This window comes from Eublepharis macularius, chromosome 7 (assembly GCF_028583425.1).
Source record: "Eublepharis macularius isolate TG4126 chromosome 7, MPM_Emac_v1.0, whole genome shotgun sequence".
Lineage (NCBI taxonomy): Eukaryota > Metazoa > Chordata > Lepidosauria > Squamata > Eublepharidae > Eublepharis > Eublepharis macularius.
Window position 1 is genome coordinate 56,049,182 of NC_072796.1, and position 18,279 is coordinate 56,067,460.

Sequence of the window (18,279 nt, forward strand, 5' to 3'; positions counted from 1 at the left end):
TATATACACACACATATTTTCCAGTAAATATGTTCAGAACTGTGATAACAAAAACCTGAATTTCTGTACACACACAATGCGCTTAGCACTCTGATGCCAAAACCTGAATTTATGCAGATCTCTGAGTCCTAAGCACATTTACTTGGAAATATGGGTCTGCCTAGGTATAGACATTGTGGATTGGATCCACCATCTAATCCTCCTCATTATTACAGCCCCTATCTCACATGGCTTTTGCTCTTTAAGATCCAATTATTCCAAACACAACCTTTTTGGTGGTTAAAAGGGAACCTTATTTTTCCTTTTCACCAGCAGAAAAGCTGACTGAATCCAACCCTATATATGTGCATCAAGCCTCATACCGGCACACATCGCTCCTCACAAGCATGTTCAACTTCATGTGTAGGCACCAATGTTCACATGAATCCAATCACATGCAAATACATCTTCCTACACAATAAATCCACTTTTCTATTAAAAAGTAAGTAGATTGATTGGATGGTATGTAGATACATAGATAGTGTATTATGTGAAGTATTTTGTCCCTAGCATAAGGGGGTATCTGAGGTACAATGCATGCATCTCAGCACCATTGTGAACCAGCATAAGGCCTGCAAATTTCTGTGAGACGTACTACCAGATGTGTCTGGGAGTATAGAGTTTGATGTTGAATTCAAGTCATACACAATAATATCCTTGTAATCTATTTGTATAGTATGTACCATGCAAGAAGATTATTTGCATTGAACTTGTTATATGTACATTGTTTTCATTATGTAGACTGCTTGAGAATAGTGCGCTCCTGGGTGATTTTGAATATTCTACAGTGAATTGTGAAAATGTCGGCCTTGGAACTGCAAGCTAAAGGTGTTCTGGACTCTGACCAGCTTTTCCAATTTCATGAAAAGGCATCAATCAGTAATGAGTAAAATCAGTGGATGGCAATAAGACTCTTACTACTATCATTGCTATCATTTCTTACTATCATCAGTATTTTTTCTTTCTTTATATTTATTATTTGTTTTGTTATGATGGAAAGATTACCCAGTTTCAGGAATTTAATGATTAAATCAGGTATTTAACCACTCATAATTTTGATAGAAATTTTTGTTGGATATAAATCAGAACATAAAATTGAATTTGACACCCAGAAAGAGGTCTGCATGTGTGTTGCTGAATATTTGAGTTGGCAAACAAACACAAAATCTTTGATGAGCTACATTGTAAAAAGCATGCATTCATAACTACTGCTGTTCCTATCCATTTCTTTGTGTCATATGCTTGCTAACTGTAACTTTTTATATAAAGAAACATAAAACAATGTATAATAATTTCTTACATTGAGTTTTACAGTACTCTTATTTGACTATGGCAAATATCTTCCCCAAAGGTTTCAAAAAGGGCATACATATTCTCGTTCTAACAGAGCACTCATGAAAATCCAACAGATCAGCTGCTCAGTATGGCGAGAGAGAGTACGCTGGGGTGGGATAATTCAGCCTTCTGCCCTCTCTCTCCCCAACAGCTGATAGGTGAGAGAACACTTTTTAACAAAAGGACTGTATTACATTTAGCCCGAATTTTGGATAAAGGTAGGAATCAAATATGATTCCCCAGCCAACCAGCCAACCAGCTTCCATAAGAGTATGGTTCCTAGCTGGATCAGGGCAACTAGTGAACTCCTAAGAGCAGGGCTTTTTTTCTGGGAAAAGAGGTGGTGGAACTCAGTGGGTTGCCCTCGTAGAAAATGGTCACATGGCTGGTGGGCCCGCCCCCTGATCTCCAGACAGAGGGAAGTTTAGATTGCCCTCTGCGCCGCAGCGTGGAGGGCAATCTAAACTCCCCTCTGTCTGGAGATCAGGGGGCGGGCCCACCAGCCATGTGACCATTTTCAAGAGGTTCCAGAACTCCGTTCCCCCGCGTTCCAGCTGAAAAAAAGCCCTGCCTAAGAGTTACTCCAGTCTAAGCCCATTGATTTCAATAGGCTTAAACTGGAGTAACTCCGATTAGGATTTCACTGAAGGAGCTGAAAATTTATATGATTTCTTCTATTTCAAAACTTGAATTTGAGTAGTTTAGCCTTGCTTGTGTCCCTTGATGGTTTTGATTCCCCCCCGCCCCCCCCCCGCCCCCAGGATTTACACAAGAAGCTTTATAAGCTGTCAGCTGTCAATTATTAAATGGAATTATGTATTAGCAAATGCTGTCCAGTGTTAGTAAACTGCCAAATGTAGTATACTGCTAAATAGCAGCCTATGAAATACCAAATATTAAAATCAAATCTTGATGGTTGCCATACATAACATAACATATTCACAGAATATTCAGCAAATATGTGAATATTCAAAGAATAACTTACATCAACATTTCAGAAGAGAATTTGGATTAGAATCTTTGGGTACAAATTTGCTTCAGTTCTAATTCTTTAATTATTATCTGTTCTAAGTACATGCCTTAATAAATTAAGCTATTAGATTAAATGGTAATTACCATGTTGGCCTTAATGAACTGAAGACACAGAAAAGAAGAATGATAACTCTTATTGGAATAGTAGATTTACTTTTCACAGAAATCTTTGTCAGGAAAATTTTTTTGCCTCATGAAGAGTTCTGTGAAACTCAATAGTTTATATATTCCTGTACTTTCTCAAATTGATCCAATAAAAGATATCATTTTTGCTTGCTTTGTATCTCTTCATAAAAATATTAGGGGGGGGGAAACATTGCGTAAATTTGCAACCTTAAGAAACGATATACTTTTGCATCTGGTTCACTGGACTGAATTCTTACAAATTAATCTAGATTTATTTTTTGTTTATTTAGGAAAACTGTTCCTTCTGAATATTTCCCTTTGGGGATGTATAAAGCCATAAAATGCACAGCTTGCCCATATTAATCTTAAAGCCTACAATAGTACTTACATCCCTTAATGGCACTTAACCAGAAGACCTATTTCTTTTGCATTTTTTTCTGTGTGTGTGTGTGTGTAAAATGGGTCTGTAATATTTACTTTTCATAAACTTCAGTTGTCTTTGGGAGAGGATAGTTTTCAATTTCTAACACAGGGGTTCCCAACATGGTGTCTGTGGACACTGTAGTGCCCACTGACACCTTACCTAGTGGCCACTAAACATTTTCCGAGAGTGGGTAGAGTCATGTTGGGAGGTGATCCTGCCTAGCATAGCTTAGTTCTGATTGACCATTAGTTATCAGATTGGCTGTGCAGATTAAAATAACTTTGCTTTGGTAGCAGCTACCGTCACAGTATCAATTTTAGTCTCTCCCCTCTAAATGCATGTGTGGCTTCCCATGGCAACCATTTTGGTTGGCTCCACCTCCTGTGGCAGCCATTTTTTTTGGTTGCATCCACCACCACCCAATGTCAGAATTCTAAAAGTGCCCACACAATCATGAAAAGATTGTAGATCCCTGTTCTAAACCTTCATTTTGTTCAAACAGCACTCTTATTGTTTTACCTTGCCTGATAAAATATGAAAAAGTGTGATGAAGCACCAGTATGGTGAGCAGCCTTTTATTGGTCCTGCTTCTGTGCCTTTAAAGAGCAGTCTGACATACAACAATGTAGTAAATAAAATTGTTCCTGGCAGCAAGGAGATAAGTGATGGGAATATTTCTGCGTGTTGCCCTGCTGTTAAATGTACAGCAAAATCATTTTAGCACTAAACATCAAATTATATAGACTATGAGTTGTCTTCCTCCAGATACATGATGGGTTTTCTGGGAATTGTGGATACAAGATGGCCTTTCATAATGTCAGTGATCACAGCCATCATTCTGTAATAATTCTCCTTTAACATTCATGAATAGAGATGGGCACAAACTGAAATATGAATCAAAATTCGGCACGAACTGGGCCAGTTCGTGGTTTGTGAACCAGTGGTTTGTCAGAGGCCATTTCTGACGAACCACCATGAACTTTTAGGATGGCTCATTTGGTTCATTTTTTGGTTTGTCACTGCAGACAGCCTGACACTGATCAATCAGTTTCCTAGGCAACAGGGGATGGACTGCAGACCATCTGCTGACCTGGAAGTGGACTTCTGCTGGCCTAGAAGTGACCTTCTGCTGACCTGGCAGTGATGATTTGCTGGCCCAGATGTGATGTTTTCACGAACCAAACAAACCAGTTAATGAACTGGGGCAGGTTCGTGAAAGTTCGTGGTTCATGGTTTGTGAAATGCAATGAACCATGAACTGCACAGTTCATTTTTTTCCCGGTTCATGCCCATCTCTGTTCATAAATAATATGACTGGTGGAAGATACATGCTTTTCACTATATTCTTCTTTTGTGCACATAAATCATAGTCTTCCTTGAATTCATCAAGAATTCTTGTAATTCTAGAATCAGAATTACTGCTTAGTCTAAGTTTTTCCCATCATTTATTTCCATGATAAAAAGAGCTTCACTGTAATGGCCATTTTAAGCATTTCATCAGCATGGTGTGTGTCTTTTTATTTACCATGCTATGATTGAGCCCTGTCTACAAATCAGACACCCATGTGAACTGGGCCTTCCTAACAACAAACTGCCTTGTACTGTAATTCTGGAGACTAACTCCATTCTTCTGTGAAAAGTTGAACTTAGCTGCTGTGTGTGTGTACTGCCTTTCTTCTAAGGCACATGAGGCAAATTACAATTTAAAATACTAATATTAAAATAAGATTTAAAAAATAAAACAAGAAAACACCAAAATTCTCCCCAGACATTAGTGTTCTCTCTGAGAGCAGACAACATGAGGTCCCTGGCTCAAGTCAGAGGGGTTTTTATGTAGCTCCTGAGAAGGTGGGATGCTATTTCACTTATAATAATAATAATAACAACAACAACAACATTCGATTTATATACCGCCCTTCAGGACAACTTAATGCCCACTCAGAGCGGTTTACAAAGTGTTATTATTAGCCCACAACAATCACCCTGTGAGGTGGGTGGGGCTAAGAGAGCTCAAGAGAACTGTGACTCACCCAAGATCACCCAGCTGGCTTCGTGGAGGAGTGGGGAATCAAACTCGGCTTTCCAAATTAGAGTCCCGTGCTCTTAACCACTACACCAAACTGGCTCTCAGATACCTTTCAGATGATTGACTACCTCTTCAGGAGTTGGTGGCATGAACTTCCTGGCTTCCACCAATCCACTGTAGGAAAAAAGATGTAAGGCAATCATTTCAATACTTTCCCCTGCTCTTTCCCCCACACACAGAATAGATCATCTGCAAGATATCAAAATTACTGTATCTCAAATAGGTTTTTAAAAGACAGGTTGGAGGCTTTTGAGATAAGTTGACTTCTGTGTTTGGAAAGTTCCATCTCCTCTATATGCTGCCTCCAGCCTTCCCTTTCCCCATCAACCCAATTCAGAAATTCTTGTGCAAAATCTCATTTAAATAAACGGGAAATGCACAAGAACACTGTCATTTCTTTCCCTTCTCTCTTTTCCTTCTATCCCTTTCTTTTCACTGCACAAATGAAAAGGAGACAGTCAACAAAAGCTAAAAGAATAGGTGCTATGTATACACAGTTTTTTGTTTTAACTGAAACATTATTCAGATGTTGCACATAGAAAGATTTGAAATTGCTATTGCAAAAATCTATTTGAAATCATCATTACAATTCCACTTGAGGGAACATTTTAATTGGTAGTGTGGCCTTCAAAGGATGAAAATTAAGTCTTCAAATAATGCAAGACTCTATGTCACGTTTTGGGTTAGACCCTCTGAGTTTGCTCTGCTAATGGTGGATCCTTCTTCCAACACAATGAGCCTTGCTCTCGTAAAACACACATCTTCTTCTAGAGCAAAGCTTGTTGCACTAGAAGAAGATCCAAAACTAGGATCCATCTACAGTGAAACATCAATAGGATGTTTGCTATTTAACTTCATGGAAAGAGCATTGTTCATTTTAATAATTAAAGTTTACTATTTTACTTGCTGTTGTACATAGCCATTTTGATTCGATGACATTATATGAGAAATTTTTATATGGCATAAGGAACCTTATATTTGATTTGGTAGACCCAAAATCTTTCTCTAAATGAGAACAAACACATAGAGCTATTCAGAGAAATGCTGGACAGGCATTTGGGAAGCATTCAAGACTCTAGAAGGACTATATGGTGGTAAGAACAGGGGGCGGGGGTTGTAAAGGAAGAAAAACTGGATTGTCCCTGGTAACTAAAAACAGATGGGGTATTTCTGCCTTTCTCTGAATGGACTACAGGATAAGGTAGCAGCGCATCCTAATGATCATGAAGGAAAGAAGGCATCTCCTGAAGAAAATGATGAATTGTGGTAAGTAGTTTCATTCACACTGAAGCACATTTTTGTGATGATACAGCATTTTGTGTTCTTGAAGTGTTTTCATTGAAATCTAAACACACAATTCCTATTAATTCATCTGACTATACATTAATCTGGCTATGGACCCCTGTTTGGCCAAGGGCCAGGGGACAAACGGGGGGGGGGAGGCAGGGGTCAGCAGGGTACTTACTTCCTGCATATACAGGAAGCCAGATAAATTAAAAACTATTCATTTGGAGGTGATTTTTAATTAACTTGTTTCAGCGTGACCCACAGCATGCCAATCACACTGGAAAATGACATCATTTTCCAGAGCAATGGAGGAACTGTGGGTCACGCTGAAGACAGATTCATTAAAAATCACCTCCAAATGGGTGATTTTTAATTAATCTGGCCTCATTACGACACTAACACACCCATCATGCAGTGCAATGGGGGAGCAAGGGAGTGTGTGCACATTTCTCCCCCCTGTGCCTATCCCCCCACCCCTGCCAGCCAGGTGAACATGCCGGGGGGTGGCAGGTGGCAGTGAGGGAGGCAAGCCTATCTGGCTACAAAATTTTCTACCAAACCATGTTGAAGTTGTCTTTAGTCTTGAATTGTCTGAAGTAGTCAGTGCCAGCCCTTTAACTTGCCACTCAAAGACTGAAGAGGGTACATTTGAATTGTATTTATCAAAGGCTCAGATTGTCATGCAATATCCTAGATATAAGAGTATAAACAACAATTTCACATCTCTGTACATTGATTTCGTAAACTGGAAGCCAAGCCTCTGGCCTATGAAAAAGTACCATCAAAATAGTTAAGGAGCATCTATAATATAATGCACATAGCGATATAATATGAACTTCTTTCCTCCATCCCTCTTTATTCTGTATCCCCCTTTTCATAGTAAAAAATAAAAAACTTAAAAAAAATAGTTAAGGAGCATGAACAGATTTTTATTTTTTTTATTACTGTATAGCAGCCGTGAAAGGGAGAAGATGACTTGGATAGAGGCCATGATAAAAGAACAGTTTTTGCATTGTTAAGACCTACACAAACTGTTTGTTTGTACCATGAGGAAAAAAACATGCAGGTGTTTAAGCTGCTGTATTGTTAGGACAAATTCAGATGTTACGAAGTCCTCCTCCCACATGTCCACGTTTGTACTGTTAGCCATATTTTCTCTGGGAGGTCCATGCTTGGAAATTAAATTCTAGGCCGCATGCACAAGACTGATTCAGATCAGGACTGCAGTAAGTGATGAAAGTGAATTTAAGCCTCCTGCCCTACCATTTACCCTAACCAAAAATGGGCTCTGGAGCCATTTTGTATATTGTGCATATTGAGGGCTACTAGAGATGCGCATGAACAGAAATATGAACCAAAGTTTGTCACAATCCAAGCTGGTTTGTGGTTCATAAACTGGCAGTTCATCAGAGCTAGAGATGGGCATGAACCGCATTGCGAACTTCAAAACCCACGAAATTGGCAACCGCGCGACCGCGACCCAGCAGTTCATGATTGTCCATGGCCAACGAACCAGCATTCAGAAGAAGCCTGGTTCAGTGCGTATGGCCGTGGTTTGGGAAGCCAGACAGTCAGGCGCCATCAATCAATTCCCCTGGCAACGGAGCCGGGAGAATGCCAGAACTCTGTCTGCCCTCCTTCTGTCGCCCTGGAAACCCAAATGGAAGCCCAGCTTACCTTGATCAGTAGGTCTTCCTTCCAACCATGGAGCTGCAAAGCGGTTACAAGTTGGGAGAAGACACCTGGGGGAGGGAGGGGGAGGGGGTGTTCTGTAGCCACGGGCACTCCAATCTCATCCCAGCAAACTCTGATAGGCAGCTCTGATGGCCAAACACAGACCTCCTGCGTTGCTCTATGGGAACTCAGCTTATAAAAAGCACTGTGCTCCCAGGCTGGTCATAGATCCAGAGGAGTTAGCCGTGTTAGTCTGTAGTAGCAAAATCAAAAAGAGTCCAGTAGCACCTTTAAGACTAACCAATTTTATTGTAGCATAAGCTTTCAAGAATCATGTTCTCTTCGTCAGATGCATGGAGGGCAGAAGGAAACTGGTCAAATATAGAGGGGGGAGGGGGGAGGAGGAGAGGGGGGATGTAAACAACTCCTTTGATATGGAGATGCAGACAGCTCATTTTGGTGTGGGGAGCAGTTTGCTTGTGTAAAGGTTCAAAGGAGCTTGCCGTGTTAGTCTGTAGTAGCAAAATCAAAAAGAGTTCAGCAGCACCACCTAGACTACCCAATTCCACTGCAGCACAAGCCTTCGATAACCACAGTCCTCCCCGCCAGATGCATCTTTGTCAGATGCAAACTCCTTTGAACCTTTACACAAGCAAACTGATCCCCACACCAAAAAGAGCTGTCTGCATCTCCATATCAAAGGAGTTGTTTACATCCCCCCTCTCCTCCTCCCCCCTCCCCTCCCCTCCCCTCTCCTCCTCTATATTTGACCAGTTTCCTTCTGCCCTCCATGCATCTGACAAAGAGAACGTGATTCTCAAAAGCTTATGCTACAATAAAATTGGTTAGTCTTAAAGGTGCTACTGGACTCTTTTTTTATTTTGCTCCCAGGCTGGGTTTCACTTTCAGCGAGCAGTGGAGTGCGACAGAGCTGCTGCTAGCTACTTGCAAGCCTTTGGGGAGAGAGACAGAGTATAATCAAGCTTGGATTTTGGGGATAGGGATCTATCTCCTCTGGTTCCAGGGATGCTGCCAGGACCTGGGGACAAGCTCAGTGGGCACCTTGGCTGAGGGCTCACAGTATTAGTGCAGGATCTGGTCAGGCCTCTGGGAGTGGTGGGCTAGGGATCTAGTCCCTCCCTTCCTCTAGTGCCATGGCTGCTGCCAGGCCCTTGGCCCAAGCTCAGTGGGCACCTCGGCTGAGGGCTCACATTGATTATTGTTAATCAGTGCCTGATCGGGTCAGGTCTGTGGGAGTGGTGGGCTAGGGCTCTGCTCCCTCCCTCCCTCTGGTTCCAGGGCTGCTGCCAGGCCCTGGGGCCAAGCTCAGTGGGCACCATGGCTGATGGCTCACCAAATTATTACTATTACTATTACTATTACTATTACTATTACTATTACTATTACTATTACTATTACTATTACTATTACTATGAATAAAAATAATAATCACAATAATCATTTTCATTATTATTCTTATTATTTCTATTGTTATTATTAGTCTCTGTGCCTGTTCTGTCCAGGAATCTTGGTGTGCTGGGCTACAGCTGTAGCCCCAGCCTCTGGTTCCAGTGCTGCTGCCAGGCGCTGGGGCCCAGCTCAGTGGGCACCTCAGCTGAGGGCTCACAGTATTATTACCAGTACCTGATCTGGTGGTCAGGCATCTTGGTGTGCTGGGCTAGGGCTCTAGCCTCAGCCTCTGGTTTCAGAGCTGCTGCCAGGCCCTGGGGCCAAGCTCAGTGGGCACCGTGGCAGAGGGCACACAGAGTCATCTCCTTTCCTGTCCTCCTTAATTCTAGTTTGGTGGCACGAGTCTTCCTGTTGTGTTGGCCGTCAAGGGTGGTTGTATGGTGAAGTGTGATGGCAGTCCTCCTGATTCACTTGTGGAAAGCAGTTTTGGGTGTGGCTCGGGGACACCAGAGAGTCTTCCCACTTCCCCCAATTCACCGGTGGGGGCTGTGGAAGAGGCCAAAGTGGTCTTTCCGCAGGGGGGAGAGAATCTCTCTAAACATTTTGAGGAGGGGGTGCATGAGCAATGGATTCCTGGAGGAATGGTATGTGTGTTATGAAAGATCCCTCCCGTCCCCATCCCAAACTCGCGGTGGTGTCCCCATCTGTAGCCCACCCCTCACCCTGTCGTCCTTGGCCAGCCCCACAGTGCAGCCTGTAATCATTCATCCTCCTTCCCCTGGGACAGTTAGCAGTCGAAGTTTCAACACCTCCGTATGGAGGCACTTTCAGGCCCTTCCTGATGACCCCCATGTGGTGCTGTGCCTGTGATGTCCTGGTGCGCAGGGGCAAAATCCTGAAATACCTGTCTTTGACACCCCTGACTCGGCACCTGAAGAAGCACCACCCGAGCCTGTCTCCCTCACCACCCAGTGAAACATTCATTGGGGAGAGTAAGGGGGAGACCAGCTCTTCTGAGCGGGGGTCAGTGGGAGGGTCACTTTGCCCTGAGGGTGACGCTGGTGGGAGCAGAGCACTCCGGCAGGCCGCGCTCATGGATGTTGTCCCCTCGGGGTCTGGGACAGCGCCGCTTAGAACCTCAAGGCTGATGGCTCAGGAGGCGGGCCTTCACATCTTGGCAGAGACGATTGCCCTACATGGCTTGCCCCTATCCAAAGTGGAGTGCATAGGCTTCTGCAGGCTACTAAAACATTTCGCCCCTTGCCATTCTCCATGCCGTCGCCACGCACCCTTGCCAGTCGAGTCCTGTGGGTATCTCAAATGAGGGCTGGCGCATTTGGGTCAGGTTTAGCTAGGTCCAGTCCCACTGCTAACAGGATTCTGAGTCCTTGATAGGCCTTCCTGGCACAACCAGATTATCATGATACCTCCTTTCTGCGAAGGCAGGAATGTGGGTGATGCTGGAGGCAGCCTCCTTTGGGCACTTGCGCAGCAGCTCAGGAACTGTTTCACATATAGTTAAGCTGCACGGTGCCCCTCTCCATCGCAAACACTGAGCCCTCTGAGCAGGGGGGAATGGGTCCCTCAACTCATGTCCTTCCCACAAAGGCAGTAAGGTGGCCAATGTCAGCTGCTGCTGCTGCTGCTGTCCCATTTCCATCTCTCCCCCTCAGGAACTACTCTGACCTGTCCAAGCAATGTCTCCTGTCCTGCCCATCCCCTACTTTCCACAAAGGCAGGATGGCGGGTCATGTCAGCCGCTGCTTCACGAGGGACTATACTGTTACTGCTCCCTCCTTGGTTACACAGCTCAGTTGTGATTGCGCAGCCAATTGTACCATATAGGGATACAGTCGGTTGCACAGCGTGGCAGCTCCACTGTCAACGGGACTGATTGGACCCCTTTCAGCTGGGTGGGAATGTGTCCCACAACTCCCATCCTTTCCAGCAAGGCAGGAAGGTGTGTACTGTCAGTTGCTGCCATATTACTCCTCAGTGGGACCCTCGGGTGAGGATCTGCGGTTGCTGGGGGATCTTGCCACTCCCCCACCACATGTCGGATAGAACAAGACAGAGAGACAGATAGAAGATGTGTTGAAAAACAAAACAATTGGGAAAAGATGGACACATGAGCATACATATAGATGAAGATAGAGAAAGGAGTGTAGAAAACAATATGGTTATAGAAAGAGGGGTGGGGAAAGACAGCTAGAGATAAAAAGAAATAATAAAGGGTAGATATATACATAGAAAGAGATAGATTCAAATAAATAGTGGTGGAATCATAGGAAGAAACAGAGAGAGAGAGTGAGTTTCAAATAGACAGTGAGAGGGAGATACAGAGAAACAGAAAGGGGCACACAGATATCAACCGTTCTAGAAGTAGAAATAGAATGCAAATGCATCAAGGAGATATAGAATTGAACAGAACATGCCACGTCCATGGAGAAAAGGACTGAAAATCAAAAACAGAGAGAGAAACATTACAGAATGTATAAGTGTAATGAAAAATACACTAGAATGTATGCACAAACATTAGAGAATGTATGTTAACAGTTAGAGAATGGTATATGGTTGGAGAACTGTATGTAGAAACAGATAGAGATTGAAATAAAAAGAGAGGGGATACCACCCTCCCTCCAGCCCTCACCGGGAATACCAGCACGCTCCACTTTGGCCTGGCGGTTGCAGGGGGATCTTCCCACTTACCCCCCAAGACAGGTCCTCTCCCTCACATCCTTTCCGGCAAGGCAGGAAGGTGGGTACTGTCGTCTGCTGCTACAGAGTACCTCAATGGGACCCTCGGGTGAGGACCCGCGGTTGCTGAGGGATCTTCCCCCCTCCTCGTGATGACATATCCTCTCCCTCCCACCATTTCCAGCAAGGCAGGAAGGTGGGTACTTTCAGCTGCTGCCGTACTGTTCCTCAGTGGGAGCCTCGGGTGAGGACCCGCGGTTGCTGAGGGATCTTCCCCCCTCCTCGTGATGACATATCCTCTCCCTCCCACCATTTCCAGCAAGGCAGGAAGGTGGGTACTTTCAGCTGCTGCCGTACTGTTCCTCAGTGGGAGCCTCGGGTGAGGACCCGCGGTTGCTGGGGGATCAGACCCCCGTCCGAATGTCATGTCCTCTCCCATTCACACCGGAAATACCAGCATGCTCCACTTTGGCCTGGCAGTTGCAGGGGAATCTTCCCACTTACCCCCCACATGACAGGTCCACTCCCTCCCATCCTTTCTGGCAAGGCAAGAAGGTGGGTACTGTTGGCTGCTGCCGCACTGTTCCTCAGTGGGACCCTCAGGTGAGGACCTGCGGTTGCTGAGGGATCTTCCCCCTCCCCCTCCTCATTATGACATGTTCTCTCCCTCCCATCCTTTCCAGCAAGGCAGGAAGGTGGGTACTGTCGGCTGCGGTCACAATTTTCCTTAGTGGAACCCTCAGTCGAGGACCTGTGGTTGCTGGGGCATCAGGCCCCCGTCCGAATGTCATGTCCTCTCCCACCCACACTGGGAATACCAGCGCGCTCCACTTTGACCTGGCAGGTGGGCAGATGGGGGTTGCAGCTGGCGAGCGGCCAGACCCCCTGCCCCCTGAGGGGAGGCGGCTCGTCACCGCCTCCCCGTGCCTGCCAGGTACAGCAGCTGCCGTCATGACCCACCAATCCTGCCCTCACTGGGAATACCAGCGCTCTCCACTTTGGCCTGGCGGATGGGCACATGGGTGGTGCCACCAGCGAGCAGCCAGACCCCCTGCCTCCTGAGGGGAGGTGGCTCATCGCCGCCTCCCCGTGTCCACCAGGCCCAGTGGCGTCTGGCAATACCCACCTTCCGGCCTGCGCCGGGAATACCAGTGCACTCCTCTTTGGCCTGGTGGGTGGGCACATGGGTGGTGCCGCCAGCCAGCGGCCAAACCTCCCGCCCCCTAAGGGGATGTGGCTCACCACTGCCTCCCCGTTCCCGCCAGGCCCGGTGGCCGCTGGCATCAACCACGTTCCTCCTCTCGCTGGGAACACCAGTGCGCTCCTCTTTGGCTTGGCGGGCGAGCACATGGGGGGTGCCACCGGTGAGCGGCCAGACCCCCTGCCCCCTGAGGGGAGACAGCTCATCTCTGCCTCCCTGTGCCCACCAGGCCCGGCGGCCGCTGGCAATACCGGGGTGCCACCGGTGAGCGGCCAGACCCCCTGCCCCCTGAGGGGAGGTGGCTCATTGCTGCCTCCCCATGCCCGCTGTCAGGACTGTGATCCACAGCGCTTCCATCTTGCTTTCCTCCCTTGCTGTAATTTTCCAGTATTTGTTTTTGTCTGCAGGTTCACAGGAGCAGCTGGGTTCCCAAGACGGTCTTATCTGAGATGGCTTGCCACAGCGACCTTGGAGCCATTACTTTCGCATTCTATTCTAGCTGGGCAGACGAGGGGGGTGTGGTTTGGAGGGTTTGATATACTGTAACCAGACTTAACACGTCATTCTCAACAAGAGTTCTGTGTACAGCCAAAGCTTCTCCTAGCCTTTGGATTTCTATGGACACTTGCATATTCTGAATATATCTTCTCTCAATAAATGACCTTTGACTCAAGAGACTTTGGATTTCTTGCTGCAAGGGGTGGGAGATGAAATTAGAGTATCCTGCCTGCCATAGACTTGACACCCACCAGGCCCGGCGGCCACCATCAGCATCCACCTTCTGTAAACTGGGCCAACGTCAACCAGTGGCTCTAATTGTAACGAGTGAGAGTTTCCTAGGGACCTTGGATTGGTATAACTCCAAGATCCCTTTTGCAATCTTGTACAAACTTGGGTAATGGCTGTAGGAGAGTCTTAAAAATACTCCCCGGGAATATGGGCTCTCTAAGTGCAATGTGGGCTGTTCTGTGCCTTGCGAACCGCGAACTGGTTCGGCAATAGAAAATGTTCATTGCAGTTCGCGACCTCAGGATCGGCGGTGGCACCAAACCATGAACCGCAGAGTCATTAATTTTTTTTGGTTCGTGCTCATGTCTAATCAGAGCCCATTCATGATGAAACACAATGAACTTTAGACTGGTTTGTTTGGTTCATTTTTCAGTTTGTCACTAAGGTGTACACCCCCTTGGTTTTTCTGCTTCGAGTTTACTGGAGCTCAAAGCAGCACTTTCCTTGCCATTTTCAATCTGCAAGAAAAGTGTTGCTTTCAAACACCTGCCACTTTTCAGTTGATGGCAGGGGGATCCCCCATCATCTGAAAAAAGCTGCAGGCGTTTGAAAGCAGCAACACTTTTCTTGGCCAGTAAGAAAAGTGTTGCTGCTCTTGACACTTTTTTCAGCTGAGGGAAGGAGGAGGAGGGGGTCCCTCCTCCTCCTTCCCCCAGCTTAAAAAAGTTATGGGCTTTGAAAGCAGCTTTTTTCAGCTGATGGGAGGGGAATTCCCCTCACATCAGCTGAAAAAAGCTTCCAGGGTTTGAAAGTAGCTGTTTTCAGCTGAGAGGAGCTGCTTTCAAACACCAGTAGCTTTTTTAAAGCGGATGGGGGATCCCCCTCCCATCAGCTGAAAAGTAGCAAGTGTTTGAAAGCAACATTTTTCTTTCCACTTGCAAGCAGCAAGAAAAGTGTTGCTTTCAAACTTCCTGCCCTGCTTTTATCACTCGATGGGAGGGGGAGGACAGGGTTCCCTTCTCCTCCTAGTGGGTGAAAAAAGCTGCGAGGTGGGACATTTGAAACTTTTCTTGCTGTTTGCAGATTCAAACAGCTAGAAAAGTGCTGTTGCTGCTGCTTTGCAGCACCCATAAGTAACAAACTTAATGAACTGGTTCACAAACTGGGCAAATTCATGGTGGTTTGTGCATTGTTGCTTTTCACAAACCATAAACCAGCATGAACTGCCATTTTCCTGGTTTGTGTCCATCTCTAATGGCTACACATAAATTTCCCCAATACAGCAAATGGCAACTCTGTTTCAGGTAGGGAAAATGGTGCTTAAGCCTCTCCCCCACTTGCTTGGTGTTTTCCCAATCTCAAACAGGCTTATGTGCACCTGGGAATTACGTTTCAAGCATGGAACTCTTATGCCATGGATAATGATTTGCTGTTTGTTTTTAAACTAAACTCTCATCCCATCCACACATACATAGATTCACTCAAACCTTTACACACAGCTTGCCTGACCTATATAGATTATCTCTCTCAAAATACAAAAATTGACCTAGGTTTCCACATAGCTTGCCTGAGTTAGCCAGAATTCTTTTTCTGAAACAGCCAGAGACTGACTTAACCAGACTCTTCTGGCTAGTTAACTTTCTCTCAAAACACAGACATATTCTCTCAGGCTCCACAGTTTGCCTGACTTAATTAGAATGTACACTTTCCTCAGCATGCTGACTAAAAACTGAAATTCACTCTCTCACCTAGGGAACAGCTAACAGCCAATCAGATCACTCTCCACTCATCCATCCAGCCTCCTTCTTCCTTCCTCAGAAGTCTGCATTTAAACTCATAGTAAAAAAATTAAAAACTCCACAATAAGCAAAAATAAACTCCAAATTAAATACATTACATGCAAAACATTACACCATGTCTGTTGACAGGACAAGTGGGACACAAGGACTTTGTAATGTGAGCATTGACCTACTATTCACAGTGAATATCAGTTACAAAATTAATGTTTGTGAACATGTTTTATCTTCATCTCCTGCACCATGATCCCAGTCTTAAGGGAAGCTCCCCGAAGCTACTGTTTACAGTTAAAAGTACCAGAAAGGATTCATTTATGGAGCTCCTGTTTTTCACTAAGGTAATTGCATAGAACACAAATCATGTCTTTAATTGAGTTACAACAAGTGTAATTGGGGAAAAAATTCTATGGCTTTAGATATTGTGGTTATAAAATAAAAAGTTATAGTTAATTCAAATTTCAGTGTCACTCATGGTGTGATCCATATAAATAACATGCTCAAAATGAAACCTCATTTATCACGCCAAATTATTCTCAAGCCAATTGATAATTATTGATAGGTTCACAGTGTAAAGTTATCATAAAATCATAGAGTTGGAAGGGACTTCTAGGGTCATCTAGTCCAAACCCCTGCACAATGCAGGAAATTCAAAACTACCACTCCCCCTGACTGCCCCAGTGACCTGTGCTCCATGCCCAGAAGATGGCAAAACACCTCCAGGATCCCTAGCCAAACTGGCCAGTAGAAAATTGCTACCTGACCCCAAGGTGGTGATGGGCATTACCCTGGGAATGTAAGAAGGCCACGAAAACTAACCACTGATGTAACCCATTCTGCCATGCCTCTCATGATCTGCCCAGGTTCACAGAACCAGCTTTGCTGTCAGATGGCCATCTAGCCTCTGCTTAAAAACCTCCAAAGAGGAAGACCCCACCACCTCCCGAGGAAGCCTGTTCCACTGAGGGACCGCTCTAACTGTTAGGAAATTCTTCCTGCTATTTAGCCGAAAACTCTTTTGATTTAATTTCAAGCTGTTGGTTCTGAGGCAGCAGAAAACAACTTTGTGCCATCCTCTATATGACAGCCCTTCAAGTACTTTAAGATGGTTATCATATCACCTCTCAATCCTCTCCAGGCTAAGCATTTTGAACTCCTTCAACTTCACAGGATTTGGTCTGCAGACCCCTCACTGTCTTCATTGCCCTCCTCTGGACACGTTTCAGCTTGTCTATATCCTTCTTAAATTGTGGTGGCCAAAACTGAACACAATACTCTAGGTGAGGTCTAACCAAAGTAGAGTAGAGCAATACCATCACTTCTTGTGATCCGGACACTTTGCTTCTGTTGATACAGCCCAAAAACAGCATTTGATTTTTTAGCTGCCATATCACAGTGCTGACTCATGTTCAGACCCCTAGATCCTTTTTGCACATACTACTGCCAAGACAAGTCTCCTCCATCCTATAATTATGCATTTGATTTTTCCTTCCTAAATGCAGAAATTTGCATTTATCCCTGTTGAAATTCATTTTATTTGTTTTAGCCGAGTTTCCCAGCCTGTCAAGACTATCCTGTATCCTTACTCTGTCTTTAACCATATCTCCTACCCCTCCCAATTTAGTATCATCTACAAATTTAATAAGCATTCCCTCTATTCCTTCATCCAAATCATCTATAAAAATACTAAACTGAACACGTCCCGGAACTGATCCCTGTGGAACTCCACTTGTCACTCTTCTCCAAGAGGATGAGGAACCATTTACTAGTACTCTTTGGGTACAATCTGTCAACCAGTTACAGATCCACCTAATAGTAATAGGATCCAAGTCACATTTTACCAACTTGTTGACAAGGATATTATGTGAAACCTTATTAAAAGCCTTACTGAAATCGAGATAAACTATGTCTACAGCATTCCCCTGATCCAATAAGGTAGTAACTTTCTCAAAAAAAGAGAAAGTTAGTCTGACATGACTTGTTCTTGAGAAACCCATGCTGGCTCTTAGGAATCACAGCCAAATGTTCAAGGACTGACTGATGATTTGTTCTAAGACTTTTCCAGGTATAGATGTCAAGCTGATGGTTTGGTAGTTATCTGGATCCTCCTTTGTCCCCTTCTTGAAAATGGGGAAAACATTTGCCCAGCCCCAGTCTTCTGGCACCTTGCCTGATCTCCAAGAATTCTCAAAAATAACAGATGGAGGCTCAGAAATTACATCTGTGAGTTCCTTAAGTGCCCTTGAGTACAATTCATCTGGCCCTGAGGACTTACTTCCATTTAAAGAAACTAGTTGTTTACATACTACCTCTATGCTGATCCTAGGCTGTAACTCCTTTCTGCCATCATGTGTTCTGTTATTGCCAAGCACAATTTCCCTCACTGCAGAAGACTGAGGAAAAGTAGGAGTTGAGCAGTTCTGTCCTCTCTTCATCGCCCGTTATA

At 44.9% G+C, this 18,279-nt stretch overlaps 1 protein-coding gene across 1 annotated transcript in view; it reads left to right on the forward strand.

Moving 5' to 3' along the window:
- The window catches only part of NETO1 (neuropilin and tolloid like 1), a 140,213-nt gene extending 139,348 nt beyond the window's left edge, over positions 1-865 (forward strand). Inside the window, exon 10 of the mRNA XM_054985486.1 lies at positions 781-865. Coding sequence (XP_054841461.1) covers positions 781-865 — 85 coding nt within the window. The remainder of the gene's footprint in view (positions 1-780) is intronic.
- Positions 866-18,279: the final 17,414 nt, after the last annotated feature.